At 49.1% G+C, this 16,221-nt stretch overlaps 1 protein-coding gene across 1 annotated transcript; it reads left to right on the plus strand.

Moving 5' to 3' along the window:
• The first annotated feature begins 672 nt into the window (after nucleotides 1–672).
• On the plus strand, nucleotides 673–15,535 carry PRKCD (protein kinase C, delta). Its single transcript, XM_006876037.1, has 17 exons — nucleotides 673–787; nucleotides 1,752–1,951; nucleotides 3,116–3,176; nucleotides 3,346–3,508; nucleotides 3,612–3,643; nucleotides 4,868–4,953; nucleotides 5,222–5,351; nucleotides 6,049–6,149; nucleotides 6,483–6,584; nucleotides 6,783–6,881; nucleotides 7,033–7,206; nucleotides 7,518–7,609; nucleotides 8,121–8,183; nucleotides 11,433–11,571; nucleotides 11,733–11,921; nucleotides 12,504–12,632; nucleotides 15,377–15,535. Exons 1-17 carry the CDS (start codon nucleotides 673–675, stop codon nucleotides 15,533–15,535), a joined length of 2,034 nt encoding a protein of 677 aa, XP_006876099.1.
• Nucleotides 15,536–16,221: the final 686 nt, after the last annotated feature.

The raw sequence follows: 16,221 nt of genomic DNA on the forward strand, positions 1-16,221 counted from the left end.
GCTTGTAAGGGGCTCTTGAGCCCAAGAGGCCCAGGTTCAGAGGGTCAGGCACACTGATGTGAGTGGGCCTCTCTCTGCTGTGGTCCAGCATGTAGTGGGTGCTGACTTAGCTGAACCCCAGCTTAATGTTCTGGTTGAGCCACAGGGTTTCTGGTTCCCTGTTGAAAAATGGGAGCGGTTGCCTTGACTATCTGCTGGGTAGTTATGAGCAAAAAGAAGTTTTGTAAACCAGAAGAGCTGCATGGGGCAGAGTGGGGGGAGAGGGTACTGTTCTGCCCATCTTGACCCACAACTACTGGCATTGAGGTGCTTGGAGCCCAGCACATGCTAGGTGTCTGGCAGGCAGTAGGTGCTGAGGGAGGCTGAGATGAATGACTTGAGGTTCACAAACTCAGGTAGACTTTTGAGAGAAGTGAAAGGGTGCCATTCAAGGGCTAGTCAGCTAGTGCCCAGTGAGCCTGAAGTCCTCACATTTTCCACTTCTGCTGTGGATGCCACATCTCGAGACATACATAAAACTCTTGGTTCTTTATCTACTATATTCAAATGCCGTGTGGGTCAAACCCAGTGGTGTAAGGGTACTTACCTGCCTCCCCTGCCTGTTCCCGCTAGCCCTGTCCTGCCTGCCCAGCCTCACCCTGTCATTTCTGCAGGCCTGCCATAGAGCCCACCATGGCACCATTCCTGCGCATCGCTTTCAACTCCTACGAGCTGGGCTCCATGCAGACTGCGGACGAGGCGAGCCAGCCTTTCTGTGCTGTCAAGATGAAGGAGGCGCTCAGCACAGGTAGAGCTAGAGGTTGAGACCCTGGAGGGGTGGGGGAGCTGGTGGGACTGTGATCCAGTGGGGGCTTGCCTCATTTCCCAGACCTCTGGGGGTCTTCCTGTCCAACCAAGCTATGAATACAAAAGCAGAGGCCACCAAGTCCCTCTAGGGCTTCAAATGCTGGCTAAATTGAAGCCTTCCTAGTGCCTTTTCCATCTGAGCTGGGTGTTGAGGACACTGCTGTGCTCCTGACCTGGCCCTGCCATTGTGGGGTGCAGTTAGGTTAGAGAGGTGGATATGTCATCAAGCAGCAAGACCTGTGATAGGGAAGCCCAGAGGAGGCACCTGTCCCCAGCCTGGGGTCAGTCAGGGAAGACTTCCTGAAGGAGACAAACATCTTCCATGGTCCCTTACTTGTGCTCTCACCTGCTTGTCTATCAGCAATCAGCTGAGCTGTACTTTGCTCCAGAAGCCTTCCCTGACCTCCAGGCTAGATCAAGCCATTTGATCATGGGTGGATCTAGAATCACCCATGCTTGAATCTTGTCTTTTGAATCTTGTCACAGCTGTGACTTAACGTCTACTTGACAGATAAGTAGGTTTGCATCTGTCTCTGGGAAAACAGGCACTGGATCCTTTTTTTTTTTTTTTTTTGCTGAGTTCCTTGCCTCCAGTACTATAGCTGCCTCTATGTGTATGTATGTGTATGTATACACACACATACATACATATATATGTGTATATATATGTATATGTGTGTGTATATATATATAGCTAGCTCTGGGCATGCGTTCACTGAGTGAATGAAAAAGGAAGGTGACATCCAAGTGGAGCTAAAGGAAGAGGGACACAATGGAGCAAAGGTCTGGAGATGGGGCCTAGCAAGGTGCCCTGGGGAGCTGCAGGTAGCTCAGTGTCCAGAAGCGTGTTGTGAGCCAGGAAAGGCTGGTGAGGGTAACACTGTGCCTGCCTGGCCCCATTGCAGAGCGTGGGAAGACACTGGTGCAGAAGAAGCCGACCATGTACCCTGAGTGGAAGTCGTCGTTTGATGCCCACATCTACGAGGGCCGTGTCATCCAGATCGTTCTGATGCGGGCAGCCGAGGACCCCATGTCTGAGGTGACCGTGGGCGTGTCAGTGCTGGCTGAGCGCTGCAAGAAGAACAACGGCAAGGCTGAGTTCTGGGTGAGGAGCCTAGGTGTGCATGTGCCTAGGTGCGCCGGTATGCTGAGCAACATGGTTTGCAGAGTGTGACTCTGCGTTACATGAGCCTGGGCTCCAGTCTCGCCTCACTGAACCTTTGTCTCCGCATCTGTAAAAGGGACCTACAAAAAGTCCCTACCTCAGGTCGGTGGTCAGATGAAGTGGCTGTGTGTTGGATGTGTTCTGACTGATCTTAGGATGCCAAGGCCAGAAGAGCACCCCTCCCCCTTGGGTCACTTATGGGATCTTGTAGCCAAGATGCCTTAACAGGGAATGGCTCTGTGGTCAACCTCCAGGGAGGGTGAAGGGGGACTGGGAAGGAGAGGAGCAGACACAGGTGTGCACCCACCTGCAGCCAGGCAAGCAGGAACACCCAGGAGCTCCTTGCTGTGCCCTCTCTCCATTCTCACAAGGGACAGTGTCAGCCACCAGGCCTAGATCCTGGGGGAAGTAGGGGAATTGAAGCTTGGTACCTGGTAGCGTAGTGGTTACGAATTGGGCTGCGAACCTTAAGGTCAGCGGTTCGAAACTACCAGCCGCTCCGCGGGAGAAAGATGAGGCTTTCTACTCCCGTAAAGATTTACACCCTCGGAAACCCTGTACAGGGTCGCTATGGGTCGGACCCGACTCGATGGCACTTAACAACAACAACAACAACCTGTTCTCAGGAGCATCCAGTGTGTATGGGGAGACTGGAAATACAAAGAGGGGAAGAGGGGAAAAATCAAGGTGGACTTCATGGAAAAGGCGAGCTTTTAAAAATAAAGTGCCTGCAACCCAGGATGGGTGTGTTAGTATGCATGTGTGTCTGTACATAGGGGGACAGAGTGCTGCCATTCCAAGTCCTTATTGAGGGGGCAGCAGGACTGAGGGTGGGGAGTTTCCCTTCCTGCTTTGCTCCTGGGCCATGTGGCCTGGCTGCATGTGGGCTGGATCCTTTCACTTCCCTAAATGTAATAATACCCCTTGGGGAGGGGGAGGGGAGGGGCCCTACCCACACTGGGCAGCCAGGTGTCCAGTGAGGCTGCCAGGCCTGGCTTGGCCTCAAGAGGCCAAACATGGGGGCGGGTTCTGAGTCTAATTTGGCCCAGACCCGCCCTCATTGACCTTGTCCCTTCCCTCACCCCCATCCCCACCACCCTACAGCTAGACCTTCAGCCCCAGGCCAAGGTGTTGATGTCAGTGCAGTATTTCCTGGAAGACGTGGGTAAGCCCCTCTCCACCTGGGCTGGGTCTTAGGGCCTCCTCTGCCAGGTTCAGAAGCCAGCGCTGGGGCTGTAGTTAGGAAAGCAGCCCCCATCACGGGATCTGTCCAAGCCTCAGCATTACTGCCTTCTCAGGCCCTGGGGTTCACCTCACCATCCTTTGGCCCCCAGATTGCCAACAGTCTATTCGTAGTGAGGAAGAGGCCAAGTTTCCTACAATGAACCGCCGTGGAGCCATCAAACAGGCCAAAATCCACTACATCAAGAACCACGAGTTCATTGCCACCTTCTTTGGGCAGCCCACCTTCTGTTCTGTGTGCAAGGAATTCGTCTGGTGAGGGCTGGCTGCACTGGCCGGGATGTGTTACAGGGCCCGGGATGGCTTTGAGACCTGGGGTTCTCCCTCACTCACTGTGCCTTGTGAATTTGCCTTTCAGGGGTCTCAACAAGCAAGGCTACAAATGCAGGCGTAAGTGTCTCCACAGCCCATTTTGTATGTAAACCCATGTGCACATATGCCTGACAGTGCCCGTGTGTTCACAGGAATGCCTGTGTCTCTGTTGGGACTGTGTGCTGAGTGTGTGTTCAGGAGATTTGTTATGGTAGAGTGTATAGGTGTATGAAACCTATACAATATAGGTGTATGATAACTATATACAATATAGGTGGATGATACCTATATAATATAGGTGGATGATACCTATATAATATAGGTGGATGATACCTATATAATATAGGTGGATGATACCTATATAATATAGGTGGATGTTACCTATACAATAGCTACATTCAACTGGAAGCAGGTTGTTCCTGCTCACAAAAACCAGTTTTCTATCTCTCTTCTCAACTCTGTGTTCAGTGACATCACATTGGTAGCCTGAAATCAGTCATGCTGGGAGTATTTACACAGTGGAAATTGGCTACCAAATAGAACTCTCTTCCTCAGCGAACCAGTGATTAGGCATTTACTGACATACCACTGGCTGCACGTGTGCTCCTGTTTACATTACGTTCGTCTCCTGCTTACGTTATATGTTTGTCTCTGGATACACATGTCAGAACTCTTCTCCCTGAAGACACCTGCAGTGTCTGGTGTCAGAGGGGTCGTGGTAATGAGCATATGTTCTGGAGCTAGGCTGCCTGGGTTTGAATCCCAGCTCTGGTACTTCTCAACTGTATGGCCTTAACTCTGTGCCTCAGATGAATAATAGAGTTGTTGTGAAGACTGAAAGAGATAAAATATGTAAATCTTGTATTTTCAGTGCCTGGCACGTAGTAAACATTAAACATAAGTAGGTTATTGTCATTTATCACATGTGCTGTGTATGTGTGTACAGGTATCTTGGTTGGGGTGTGTCTGTGTGTGGGGGCGTTGGAGAATACTTAGGAGCTGTTTACTATCCTGGGAGGGTAGGAAAGGGACAGGGATTCTCCCATCTTGAGCACTCCCTAGACTCTGAGACCCTTCAGACTAGCCCCATCCTTTCCAGGCCCCTCCTGCCAAGGTTTGCTGGAGGAGAGAGGAACCCTGCTCTGGCCCAAGGCCTGTGTGAGGGTGAGGGTGAGGGTGTGGGCGGTCAAGGAGAACGGTGGCTTTGTGTTAAGGGCTGGACTGGGCCAGCAGGCACCAGCTCATAGGCTCTGCCTCCTCCCTGTGCCCTCCCAACTCCTTCCGGGCCTGCGCCTCCTCAAGAATGCAACGCTGCTATCCATAAGAAATGCATTGATAAGATCATCGGCCGGTGCACCGGCACCGCAGCCAACAGCCGGGACACCATGGTGAGGCTGAGTCCAGGGCAGAGTCCTGAGAACCTGGTGGGCTTGGCTAGGTGGGAGGGATTTGGGCTAGCCCCACCCTTGCCCTGTGGGGCTCACCCTCCCCATTTTTCTTTACCCTTCCTTGCCTCCTGCCTTGACTCTTGGGACTTATGGTCCCCAGTGGAGCCTTCTTGGGCATCTTAACTATCCATGAGGTTGAGGGAAAGGTAGGAGCTGAAGAAGGACGTAGAGTTGGCATGTAACCCTTGAACTCTGATCCCCACATCAGTTCCAGAAAGAACGCTTCAACATCGACATGCCACACCGGTTCAAGGTGTACAACTACATGAGCCCCACCTTCTGTGACCACTGTGGCAGCCTGCTCTGGGGGCTGGTGAAGCAGGGATTAAAGTGTGCAGGTGAGTATTGCCCACGGCTGGATGAACAGGACGTGCCCAGCTGGGGCTCCACTTACCTGCACCTCTAAAACACCTAACAACGAACTAACTTTAACACTAATGCCACCTTGGCCCTGAGGAATGCTGCCCAAACCTCCTTCAGGGATGTCATATGGGTGAGACCTCTGTGGCCCTCCCTGCTGGCCTGCCAGTTACCTGTTTAGTGACACTAGACAGGTGACCTCACTCTTCCGAGCCTCAGCTTCCTCGAGTGTAAAATGGAAGTGTGAGTAGGACCAGGCGAGTCGCTCTGAGGAGCAAGGAGAGGAGTATGCAGAAAGTGCTTCTCCACAACTTGCCACACAGTAGCGGGTGCTCAGCAAACACTGATGCCTCCCTCACAGAGTCTCCCATAGTTCACTAGGCTTCCAATTTACAGGAGATCCATTGAGGGGAAGTGACTCTTCTAAGTTGGCCCAGACATTCTTTGGAGGGCTTAGAATTAAACTCCATGTCTTCTGGTTTTTCTCCTTTAAATTATGAAACAGTGAAAGTGTCTTCCATATTTTTTCCCTAAAGAGGGGAAACCCCTGCAAATTTCCCTTACCTCCCCACCCCCCCAAAGCCCTCCTTACTCCTGCTCCCTCCTCTGCCCCTTGCATGGTTCTCCCAGAGCCTGATTGCTTGTTCTGATGGCCCTGCCTCTTCCTCTCCTCAGACTGTGGCATGAATGTACACCATAAGTGCCAGAAAAAAGTGGCCAACCTCTGCGGCATCAACCAAAAGCTCTTGGCTGAGGCATTGAACCAAGTTAGCCAGGTGGGCAGTCCCTTTGGGGACCCTGGACCCAGGGCAGCGAAGGGGTAGGGGACAGTCTCCATGGGGAACTGTGGATTATTTATCAAGTAAGTCATTGGGAAGGTAGGATTCAATTTCCACAATTTGGTCTATAATCAATGCCTTCCATACCACCGAGGCATCTCTGTGTTGTTGGAATTACATGTGTGTACCACCTGAGGGTCTGAACTCTGACCCTGATGTCTCCCATCAGTATTAAGGGTAAAGTTAGAGTTGAGGATCCCAACTTTGGGCTGGGGGTTCTGATGACAGTGTGACTGTCAGACTTCTCCCCTACCTTCCCCCACTCCTCAGAGATCCTCCCGCAAGTCAGACTCGGGGTCTTCAGAGAGTGTTGGGGTCTACCAAAGTTTCGAGAAGAAGCCAGGAGTCTCTGGGGATGATTCCACAGGTGAGGCTGAACCTGCTTCTTACACTAAAGTCCCTGCACCCTGCCAAGGCAAAGGATATGGCCAGCCTCCTTCCTCCTGTTGAGTGTGACCTAGGCAGAGGCAGTGCTCCTGAGGAGGGAGGCCCCCACCCACTCCTTGACCCAAGGGAAGGAAAGTTGGCCAGGCAGGATCCTGAGTCTGAGCCACCATCTCTTGGGCAGACACCAACGGGACCTATGGCAAGATCTGGGAGGGCAGCAGCAGGTGTACCATTGAGAACTTCACCTTTCACAAGGTCCTGGGTAAAGGCAGCTTCGGGAAGGTAAGGGGATTATGTGACCCTGAGGCAGCCTCAGAGGCTGGCTCAGGAACTCAGGAGCACCTATTTCCAGCTGCATCCTGATTTCTTCCTTGCTGGGGGGTGGGAGCTGGGAATTTGCAGGTGGGACCATGACACCCTGGCCTCCCTCCAGGTGCTACTTGCAGAGCTGAAGGGCAAAGGGAGGTACTTTGCTATCAAGGCCCTCAAGAAGGACGTGGTTCTGATTGATGATGATGTGGAGTGCACCATGGTGGAGAAGCGGGTGCTGGCACTCGCCTGGGAGAACCCCTTTCTCACCCATCTCTTCTGCACCTTCCAGACCAAGGTGCCCATCCCTTCTGTTGTCACTGTCCTGTCCTCACTTAGCCTCTCACACCATAGAGGCAGGACCTTGTCTCCCCTCAGGCTCTCCAGGCAAGGCGGTGTCTCCCCTAGACTTCTTAGAGTAGGGCTTATCTTCCCTCTCAGACCACTTAAGGTGGGACCATCATCCCCTTCACACCCACCCCAGGGCAGAGTTGTTCCCCTGAGCCTAAGGCCTGTCTCCCCCATGCCATGTTGGGGCCTGCCCTCAGTGGCCCTCAGTGAGGGTGCTTCCTGTTCATCCTTGTGCCTTACCACCCTCCCTGACCCCAGGACCACCTGTTTTTTGTGATGGAGTTCCTCAACGGGGGGGACCTGATGTACCACATCCAAGACAAAGGCCGTTTTGAACTCTACCGTGCCACGTATGTAAGGGTTCTGTGAGGGAAGGGGCATATGGGTCAGAACCACCACCTGTCTGCCTTCCGTTCTTTCTTCCATGTCCCTGGAGATGTCAGCCTGGCTAGAACTTGATGGTGGATTTATGGGTATCCTGAACCCACTATGTTGGAGGCATGCTAGGCCTTCCTTGGGTTGTACACAGAGCAGCCTTTCAGATGGGACTTGCACAACATGTTTGTCCCTCCTGTTTATGTTGCACCCAAATGTGTGTGTATGAGTATATGTGATCTATATGAATGTATACACACCTATGATAAAGAGAATGATCTCATTTGGAGTTTTCCTTTATAATTTCCTTTAATGCCTTGGCTGCCAGTCCGACTTGCCTGATACAAGACATGCCTGATCAGACCCAGGTTGTCTGTGGAGTTATTTGCAGCATTTCCTGCCACTGGGGGTGGGGGGAGGGGGTGGGCACAGGCAGAAGCAGAGTGGCCAGTAGAAATCACATAACACTTTGTCTCTCTTGCCCAGGTTTTATGCAGCCGAGATCCTCTGTGGACTGCAGTTTCTACACAGCAGAGGAATCATTTACAGGTGCGGGGTCAGGGCAGGAGGGTAGGAGGATCCCACCTATCAGTACTCTTGAGTGCTCTGAGCTGGGCCTCATCTCAGCTTGCAGTCAATCTGTAGATGGTATTTACCAGAAGTCCCTAGTCCCATGGTAGAATGAGGCTCGTACAGTTCCATGGCCCAGAACTCTCTGCCTCCATGCTGAGAGGGGCAGTGCCCGGGCCAGGAGGGCATACTGACTGCTACAATGGCTGCTCTTTTCACCATTTTTTCCCTTCCCTTTAGTATTTCTATTTTCCCACACATACCATTTACTGTCCTGGTGTGGCACTGTAGGATAAGCACTGGCTTGCTAACCACAAGGTTGGCGGTTCAAACCCACCAGTTGCTTCTTGGAAACCCTAGGCGTGATTGCTATGAGTTAGAACCGACCAGACAGCCTTAACAACAGCAACCACCGTAGTCATTCACTGGCATTGATTACAGCCTTCCAGCTGTGCAACAAGTTTCAGCTCCTTTTCTGAGTTGTTTCTCCATCATGTACATAAACTCACTGCCCCTTAGGGTGCTGATCCTAGCTGAGCTACAGCTCTGAGTGCTGATGTGTGCTAAAGATGTGCTGTCAAGTGAAAAGCTAATTGGTGGGACATTGTGTGCTGAATCTTAGGTTTAAAAAGGTTGGGGTGAGATGTACATTGTGATGTGGCTGGATGTGTCTACAATTGCTCTGAGGAGGGTCTAGGGGTCGAGGGCACAGGAAGAAGGACTTTGCAGTACTTAAACTTGTTACCATGAATATGTATTATCTGTACAAAGAGCTGATTACTTAGTAATAGATATTTTTGGGGTGATGTGGTATCTCATTGGCCAAAAAAAAGTAGAGAACAACAAATGCTGGTAAGACTGGAACTCTTTTATACACTGTTGGTGGGACTGCAAAATGGTACAACCACTATGAAAAACAGTATGGTGCTTCCTCAAGAAGCTAAAAATAGAAATACCATATGATCCAGCAATCCCACTCCCAAGTATACAGCCTAGAGAAATAAGAACGTAACACCAATAGACATCTGCACACCCACGTTCATTGCGGCATTATTCACAGTAGCAAAAAGATGGAAACAACCTAAGTGGATCATCAGCTAATGAACGGAAAAACAAACTGGTGTATTCATACAATGGAATTCTACGCAACAATGAAGAATAATAATGAATCCTCGATACATCTCACCACAGGGACCCGGGGATGAATGTGGAGGACATTATGTTAAGTGGATGAAGTCAAACACAAAAGGACAAAATATTACATGAGATCACTATTGTGAAAAGTCAAAAATAGGTGTACATGCAGAAAGAAACATTCTTTGATTTGATGGTTACTAGGAGGGGAGGGAGAGGGAGAGGGAGAGGGAGAAACATTAACTAGGTAGTTATTATGATTCATAGCAACTCTGTATTGTGACTCATAGCCACCCTGTATAGCGGCTGGTGGGTTTGAACCGCCTACTTTGCAGTTAGCAGTCAGTGCTTATCATGCATCACTACACCAGAACAACTAGACAGTTGTTGTTAAGTGCCACTGAGTCACTTCCGACTCATAGTGAGCCTGTATAGGATTTCCAAGGATGGCTGGTGAGCTTGAATAGATAGCTGTTGTTCAGTTGATTCCAACCCATAGCAACCCTCTATAGGGTTTCAGAGGAGGAGCTGGTGAACTTGAACCGCCGACCTTGCAGGTCAAACGGCTTTGCAGTCTAGCGCATTAATCCACAGTGCCACACCAGGACTCCTGAATAAACAGCAGTCCAGTGTATATCCTACGGTGCCACACCAGGACTCCAGAGTTAATTCTGGTGACAGGAAAGGCAATACACAATATGGGGAAGCCAGTACAGTGTGATCAAAGCAAAGCAAGACACTGCTGCTATGCAAGCTGAAAGGGTAATGACAGTACTATAGTTACCCTTTAAGTTTACATAGCAGCAGTGTCTTTCTTTGCTTTGGTCACACTGTGCTAGCATATGGAGTCCTGATGTGGCGCTGTGGGCTAATGCATTAGACTGCAAAGTCGTTTGAACTGCAAGGTCAGTGGTTCAAGCTCACCAGCTGCTCCTTGGAAACCCTATACAGGATTGCTATGGATCGGAATCGACTCGATGGCACTTCACAACAACAACAGTAATGTAGAGAAGTCCTGGTGTGGCACTGTAGGGTAACCACCGGACTGCTAGCCACAAAGTTCGAGACTAAGAGCACAAGAGAAGACCCATTTAAAATGGCTTAAAAACAGAACAAAATTCAAAGTCAAAAAGGCCAGACTTACTGTCAGAAAGAGACTAGAGGAATCCCTGCAACTATTGTCCTGAAAAACCCAACTTGTAACTGAAGATATTCCTGGAGGCTACCTTCCAGCCAAATAATAGGATTACAAAAAAACGTGAAGAATGTACTTCTCAGAACAATCAACTATATGACACCAAAAGGGCAATATTTGCCAAAAACCAAAGACAAGAAGACAGGGAGGGAAAGGGAAACCAAACAAATGGCAGTGAGGAACCAGAGAGGAACTAGAGAGAATGCTGACATATTGTGGTCATCCAATGTCATGGAACAAGCTGTGTCTGAACTATGAACTATTGATTGGGAAAACTAATTTGCTTTGTAAACGTTCACCTAAAGCATAATAAAGTGTATATATATATATATATATATATATATATATATGACACTAATAATGACATTAAAAAAAAGTAAATAATGAGAATCAGGGATGGGGGAAGAGAGATGACAAGTCACATGAAGATCACCCAGAAACAGAAGTTCAAGGCAAGGACCTTTCTCCAGAGCCAATAGAGAAAGCTACCTCCATAAGCTGGTACCCTAAATTCAGACTTCTAGCCTCCTAAACAGAAAATAAATTTCTGTTTGCTAAAGCCAAAAAAACAAAGATATTCTTTTTAATTTGTGGAAACAGGTGAACCTGATCCTGAGAGCCACCTCTGCCACTGACTGGTGCGGAGACGCTAAGCAAGTGACACCATCTCTTTGAGCCTCGTTCTGGGCTCGGAGGAATAACATAGGATGTGTACAGCATAATCACACAGTAGGCAACGTGTAGGGCTCACATGTTTTTAGTCCTTTTCCCTCTTTTCTGCTGCTTCTCCTCCTCATTTCATTGCACCTTTGGGAAAGTCCTGGGGATACAAGGCTAAGAATAGGGACATGAGTTGTGGGTTGAGGAGGAGGCCCCTAATGACTGTCTTCTTCCCTCAGGGACCTCAAACTGGACAACGTGATGCTGGACCGGGAGGGCCACATCAAGATTGCTGATTTCGGGATGTGCAAGGAGAACGTATTTGGGGAGGGCCGGGCCAGCACCTTCTGTGGCACCCCTGACTATATTGCCCCTGAGGTGAGCTGGCACCTTCCTGGACCCCAGTCCACTCGGGTGAGCCAGATACGGCTTTCCAAGGGCAGTGATGCCCAAGCCAAGCCCCAGAGGATGGGGGGACCTGGCCAGGTTCATGCTCAGGGTTCCTCTCAGCTCCACCTGACCTGCCGCTCCTGCCCTAGATCCTGCAGGGGCTGAAGTACTCCTTCTCTGTGGATTGGTGGTCCTTTGGGGTCCTTCTCTATGAGATGCTCATCGGTCAGTCTCCCTTCCATGGTGATGATGAGGATGAACTCTTTGAATCGATTCGAGTGGACACACCACATTACCCCCGCTGGATCACCAAGGAGTCCAAGGACATTCTGGAGAAGGTGGGGGTCCCTGGGCTGGATGGAGCAGAGTAAGGGCTGGCAGAAACTGGGTCATGGGACTAGCGGCAGCTCCCTGTCTCTGGAATGACAGCCTTACTGATGCTTCAATCTGAATATCTTGTGGGTGTTGCTTCCTCACCATGCCCCACGACTCTCCTATCTGAGTACCATGCACGGAATCAGCCTGGCATGATGGTTAAGATCTCAGGGTCAGGAGGCAGACAGATCTGAGGCCAAATCCTGGCTCTGCTCCTGAGTAGCTAGTGACCTTGGGCAGGTGACTGACCTGTTTAGTCTCAGGCTCATCATCTACAATCCGGGGAGAATGAGAGAAGCTGTGATACTTGGTTATGTGCTGGAAGGCAGTAAACACTCAATAAGCAGGCACTGCTTCTCACAAGTCCCATTAGTCACCAGGAGTACAGCAGGCCAGAGACGCTGCCCTCAGCCCCAGAGCTCTGCAGGCAGTACCACTAGGCTGGGCAGGTTCCCTCTTGGTACTCCTAGACCTGCTGGGGGTTTGCTAAGGCTTCAATTTCCCACGGCCCTTGGGTGCTAACCAAGGCCCATGCTGGGTTGCAGCTGTTTGAACGGGAACCATCCAAGAGGCTGGGAGTGACGGGACACATTAAAATCCACCCCTTCTTCAAGACCATCAACTGGACCCTGCTGGAGAAGCGAGAAGTGGAGCCACCCTTCAGGCCCAAAGTGGTACGTGACCCTGCTCAGGATGGGGTTGCCCACCCATGGCCTTCTTTGCTCTATCTCTTTTCTGTGTTACTCAGTTTCCTCCCTCCCCCTTCTTCCAGTAAGTGTGGTCCTCCATTCTTCCCCTGGCATGTTCAGCAATTGCCTCTGTTCTTGTATTCTTACCATCTCTCCCCTCACTCAGTCATTCAACAAACATTGGAGACTGTGCATCCAGACATATAAGTATATAAGAGACTCTGCTTGGGAACTGGAGTTTAAGGTCTGTTCTCCTTCTTTCCATCCAATCCTTTTTCCACTGTTTGTTGAGCCCTTGTTGGGCTTCTCGGTGAAGTGAGAGACCTGGTTCTAGAATTGGAGGTGTCTCTGGCTAGACTGAGAGAGGACACTTGCACACTGATGATAATTTATGATACAAGACAACAGTACAAGTGATGTCACAAGACCATACAAGATAAACTTCTGTTGGGAGGGTCCGTCAGCAAGAACCCAGGATCCAGAGAATGGGATGGGGTCTGGCAGTATCCTTGGGAAAAGTGGGAGGTAAGCAGGGCTGGTGAGCTCAGGCCAGGCAGAAGAGAGCTGGAAAGCATTTCAGGTAGAGGAAGATGGTTTGCAGAATCTAATGAAGCCACTAAGGGACCATCAGGAGCAGATGCAGGTTGGAGCTGTAGTTCAAAGAACCCTGAATACCTAAGAAGTTGGGTCTCTGGCCTTCCCTCTATGGCTCCCTTTCTCTGCTTTGCTTCTCCTCCACCTGGGCCGCCTGTGTAATGTGCCCCCATTGGAACTTTGAGGAGATAGAGCCCATTCCCCTTCTCAAACGCTTCCTGGGCTGGGCCGGTAACAACCTTTTGATGCTAAAAGGGATAGAATGACTGCTGTGCTCTAAGCAAACCAGGGCAGTCATGATCAGTAGCAACAATAAACAGTGGAGGATTGGGGGTGAAGGTAGAGGCTATATATAGCAAGCCCAGAACCAAGAATGGATATGTGAGGAGGTAGGCCCAAGTTTTCAAAAGAAGCCAGAAATCTGGACTTTTTCTTTTTATGTCAGATTGCCTAATTTAAAAATAGTGGTTCAAATTCCTTTAACACTTTTAAGAGCTATTTGTATGGGATCAAACTGACAATAGCAACTGGAAATCCTTTAGGGATCAGTGAGTTTATGTTAATGAGGGGAGAAGTACTCACATAAGGAGGGTGCTCAAAGAATGTAATTAATGTCACTGAATTGTACATGTAGAAATTATTGAGTTGGTGTATGTCCTGCTGTGTATATTCCAATAACAATAAATAAAACCTTTTAAACCTCAAATTGTAAAACCACATGCTAGCCAAAATGGTTATTTTGGCTAGTTCAATTTGGCCTGGGGACCACCAGTTTGAGACCTCTGTATTACCATCTGATCATAACCTCAGGAGTAGAGGCCAGCAACCTTTTCCTGAAAATGGCCTGAGGGTGAGTATTTTAGGCTCTGCAGGCCAAGTGGTCTCAAAGTGGCACCCATAGGCATGTCAGTGAATGGACATGGCTGTGTGTGCTAATAAAACTTTTTTTTACAGACACTGAAATTTGAATCTCATTTAATTTTCATGTTATTAAATATTATTCTTTTGCCTTTTTTCCCAACCATTTGAAAACAACCATTCCGTAGCTTACAGACCACACAAAAATGGGTAGTAGGAAGGATCTGGGCCATAGGCTGTAGTTTGCTGGCCTCCTGCCCCGGACATTCACCCTTCCTTACCCAGGCTTAGAGTTCCATGCATGGTCCCCTCAGCCCCTTGGGGAAGCAGTATCTGCCTTTCTCCTGGGGCTCCTCTCAGGCACAAATAGAAAATACTTCCTTTTCTTTTTCAAATAATTTATTTTAGCTTTGTTGAGAACATTCACAGCAAGTCCTATATCAAGTGAACAGTTTCCACATGTCCAACTCAGTGACTTAACTATATTCTTCAAATTGTGCTACCATTCTCACTCCCCTTTCCCAAAGTGTCCCTCCCTCATTCATAATAGTCTCTGCTCTCTAAGATGCTTGCCTAACCTTTCAAGATGCTGTTGTCAGCGTGATCTCAGATCTTTAGAAGAGCACAATGCTCAAGGCAGACATTCTTTACTAGTTAAGCTAAACTACTGTTAGGTTTAAAGACTTTGGGGGTATTTTTGGCTTAAAAGTTTGTTTAAAGTTTAAAGATTACTTCAGAGCAATCGTTTCAGGGATTCATCCCGCCTCTTTGACTGCAGAAAATCTGGATTCCATGAGAATTTGGAATTCTGTCCCCCTTTTGATCAACATTCTTCTATGGAATCACTGTCCAAAACGGTCAGTAATAGTAGTCAGGCCCCATCCGATTCTTGAATCTCATGGCAACGGAGGCGGTTATTCTTGGAGGCAATTGTTGTTAGTGGTATCTATTCATGGTTCACACTCATAGTGACTCTGTACAGGGTTTCCCAGGAGTGGCTGGTGAATTTAAACCACTGACCTTGTGGCTGACTCCTACCTTGTGATCCAGTGTGTATCCGATAGGACCAGACCAGAACTTATAGGGGCTATTAGGAGTTCTCTTGTTTCCTAAATAAGGATGGTTCTGATCTGACCCTGAGGCAGGAGCCTGAGGTCTTTAGGAGGCTATTGTGTTCTTAAGCATAGACTCAGTGGCCCTGTATAGGCAGTCCCGAGAAATTCAGGAGCATTTGGAAGGTAAGGCCTTATGTCCTGCTCATCCGCCTCTGCCCACAGAAGTCTCCTGGGGATTACAGCAACTTTGACCAGGAGTTCCTGAATGAGAAGGCACGGCTTTCCTACAGTGACAAGAACCTCATCGACTCCATGGACCAGACAGCATTTGCAGGCTTCTCCTTCGTGAATCCCAAATTTGAGCGTCTCCTGGAAAAGTGAGGTCCTTACACATGGTCTCCAACCCATCCCAGCCAGAGAGCCTCAGTCAGCCAGTGCAGCACTCACCTGGGCAGAGCAGGCTGCATGGTAACCCTTCATGTGTCCCTACCTACCCACACCCCCACAATAAGCAACAGTGTGATTGTTGTGATTTCTGCTGCTGGTTTTCCCTTCCATCCCCCCTCCCCCGAGGGGCCCATGCCCCTGCCTGGCTGGGCGTTTATGGTACTTCCTCTGTGAACTGTGTGTGAATTTGCCTTTCCTCTGCCCTCAGAGGGAAACTGTAAATCCTGTGTTTCATTACTTGAATGTAGTTATCTATTGAAAATATATATTATATATATATATGCACACATATATATATATAATAAGCTGTATATATTGCTCAGTAGAGGAAAAAACATGTGGGGAACTGCTGATGTGTTGATCTTTTTTTAAAAAATGTGTGTGACCAAAGGGGGTGGGGGGAAGGGGGGAAGAGAAGCACAACTTATTTGAGCCACCAGGCTCTTTCATTTGTATGTCTAAATAAACACCAAATCGTACCAGTCTAGCTGTTGGGGTATGTTTGTCCCAGAAAGTTAGTTTCAGCTGCTCCCTTCTGGTAGCTCTGTGCTGGTAGCTACACAGACAGACTTCTGGGCCTTCATGCAAATATGTTTGTATTTATAGGTTTCCTCTGGTTC

This window comes from Chrysochloris asiatica, unplaced genomic scaffold (genome assembly GCF_000296735.1).
Source record: "Chrysochloris asiatica unplaced genomic scaffold, ChrAsi1.0 scaffold00350, whole genome shotgun sequence".
Classification (NCBI taxonomy): Eukaryota; Metazoa; Chordata; class Mammalia; order Afrosoricida; family Chrysochloridae; genus Chrysochloris; species Chrysochloris asiatica.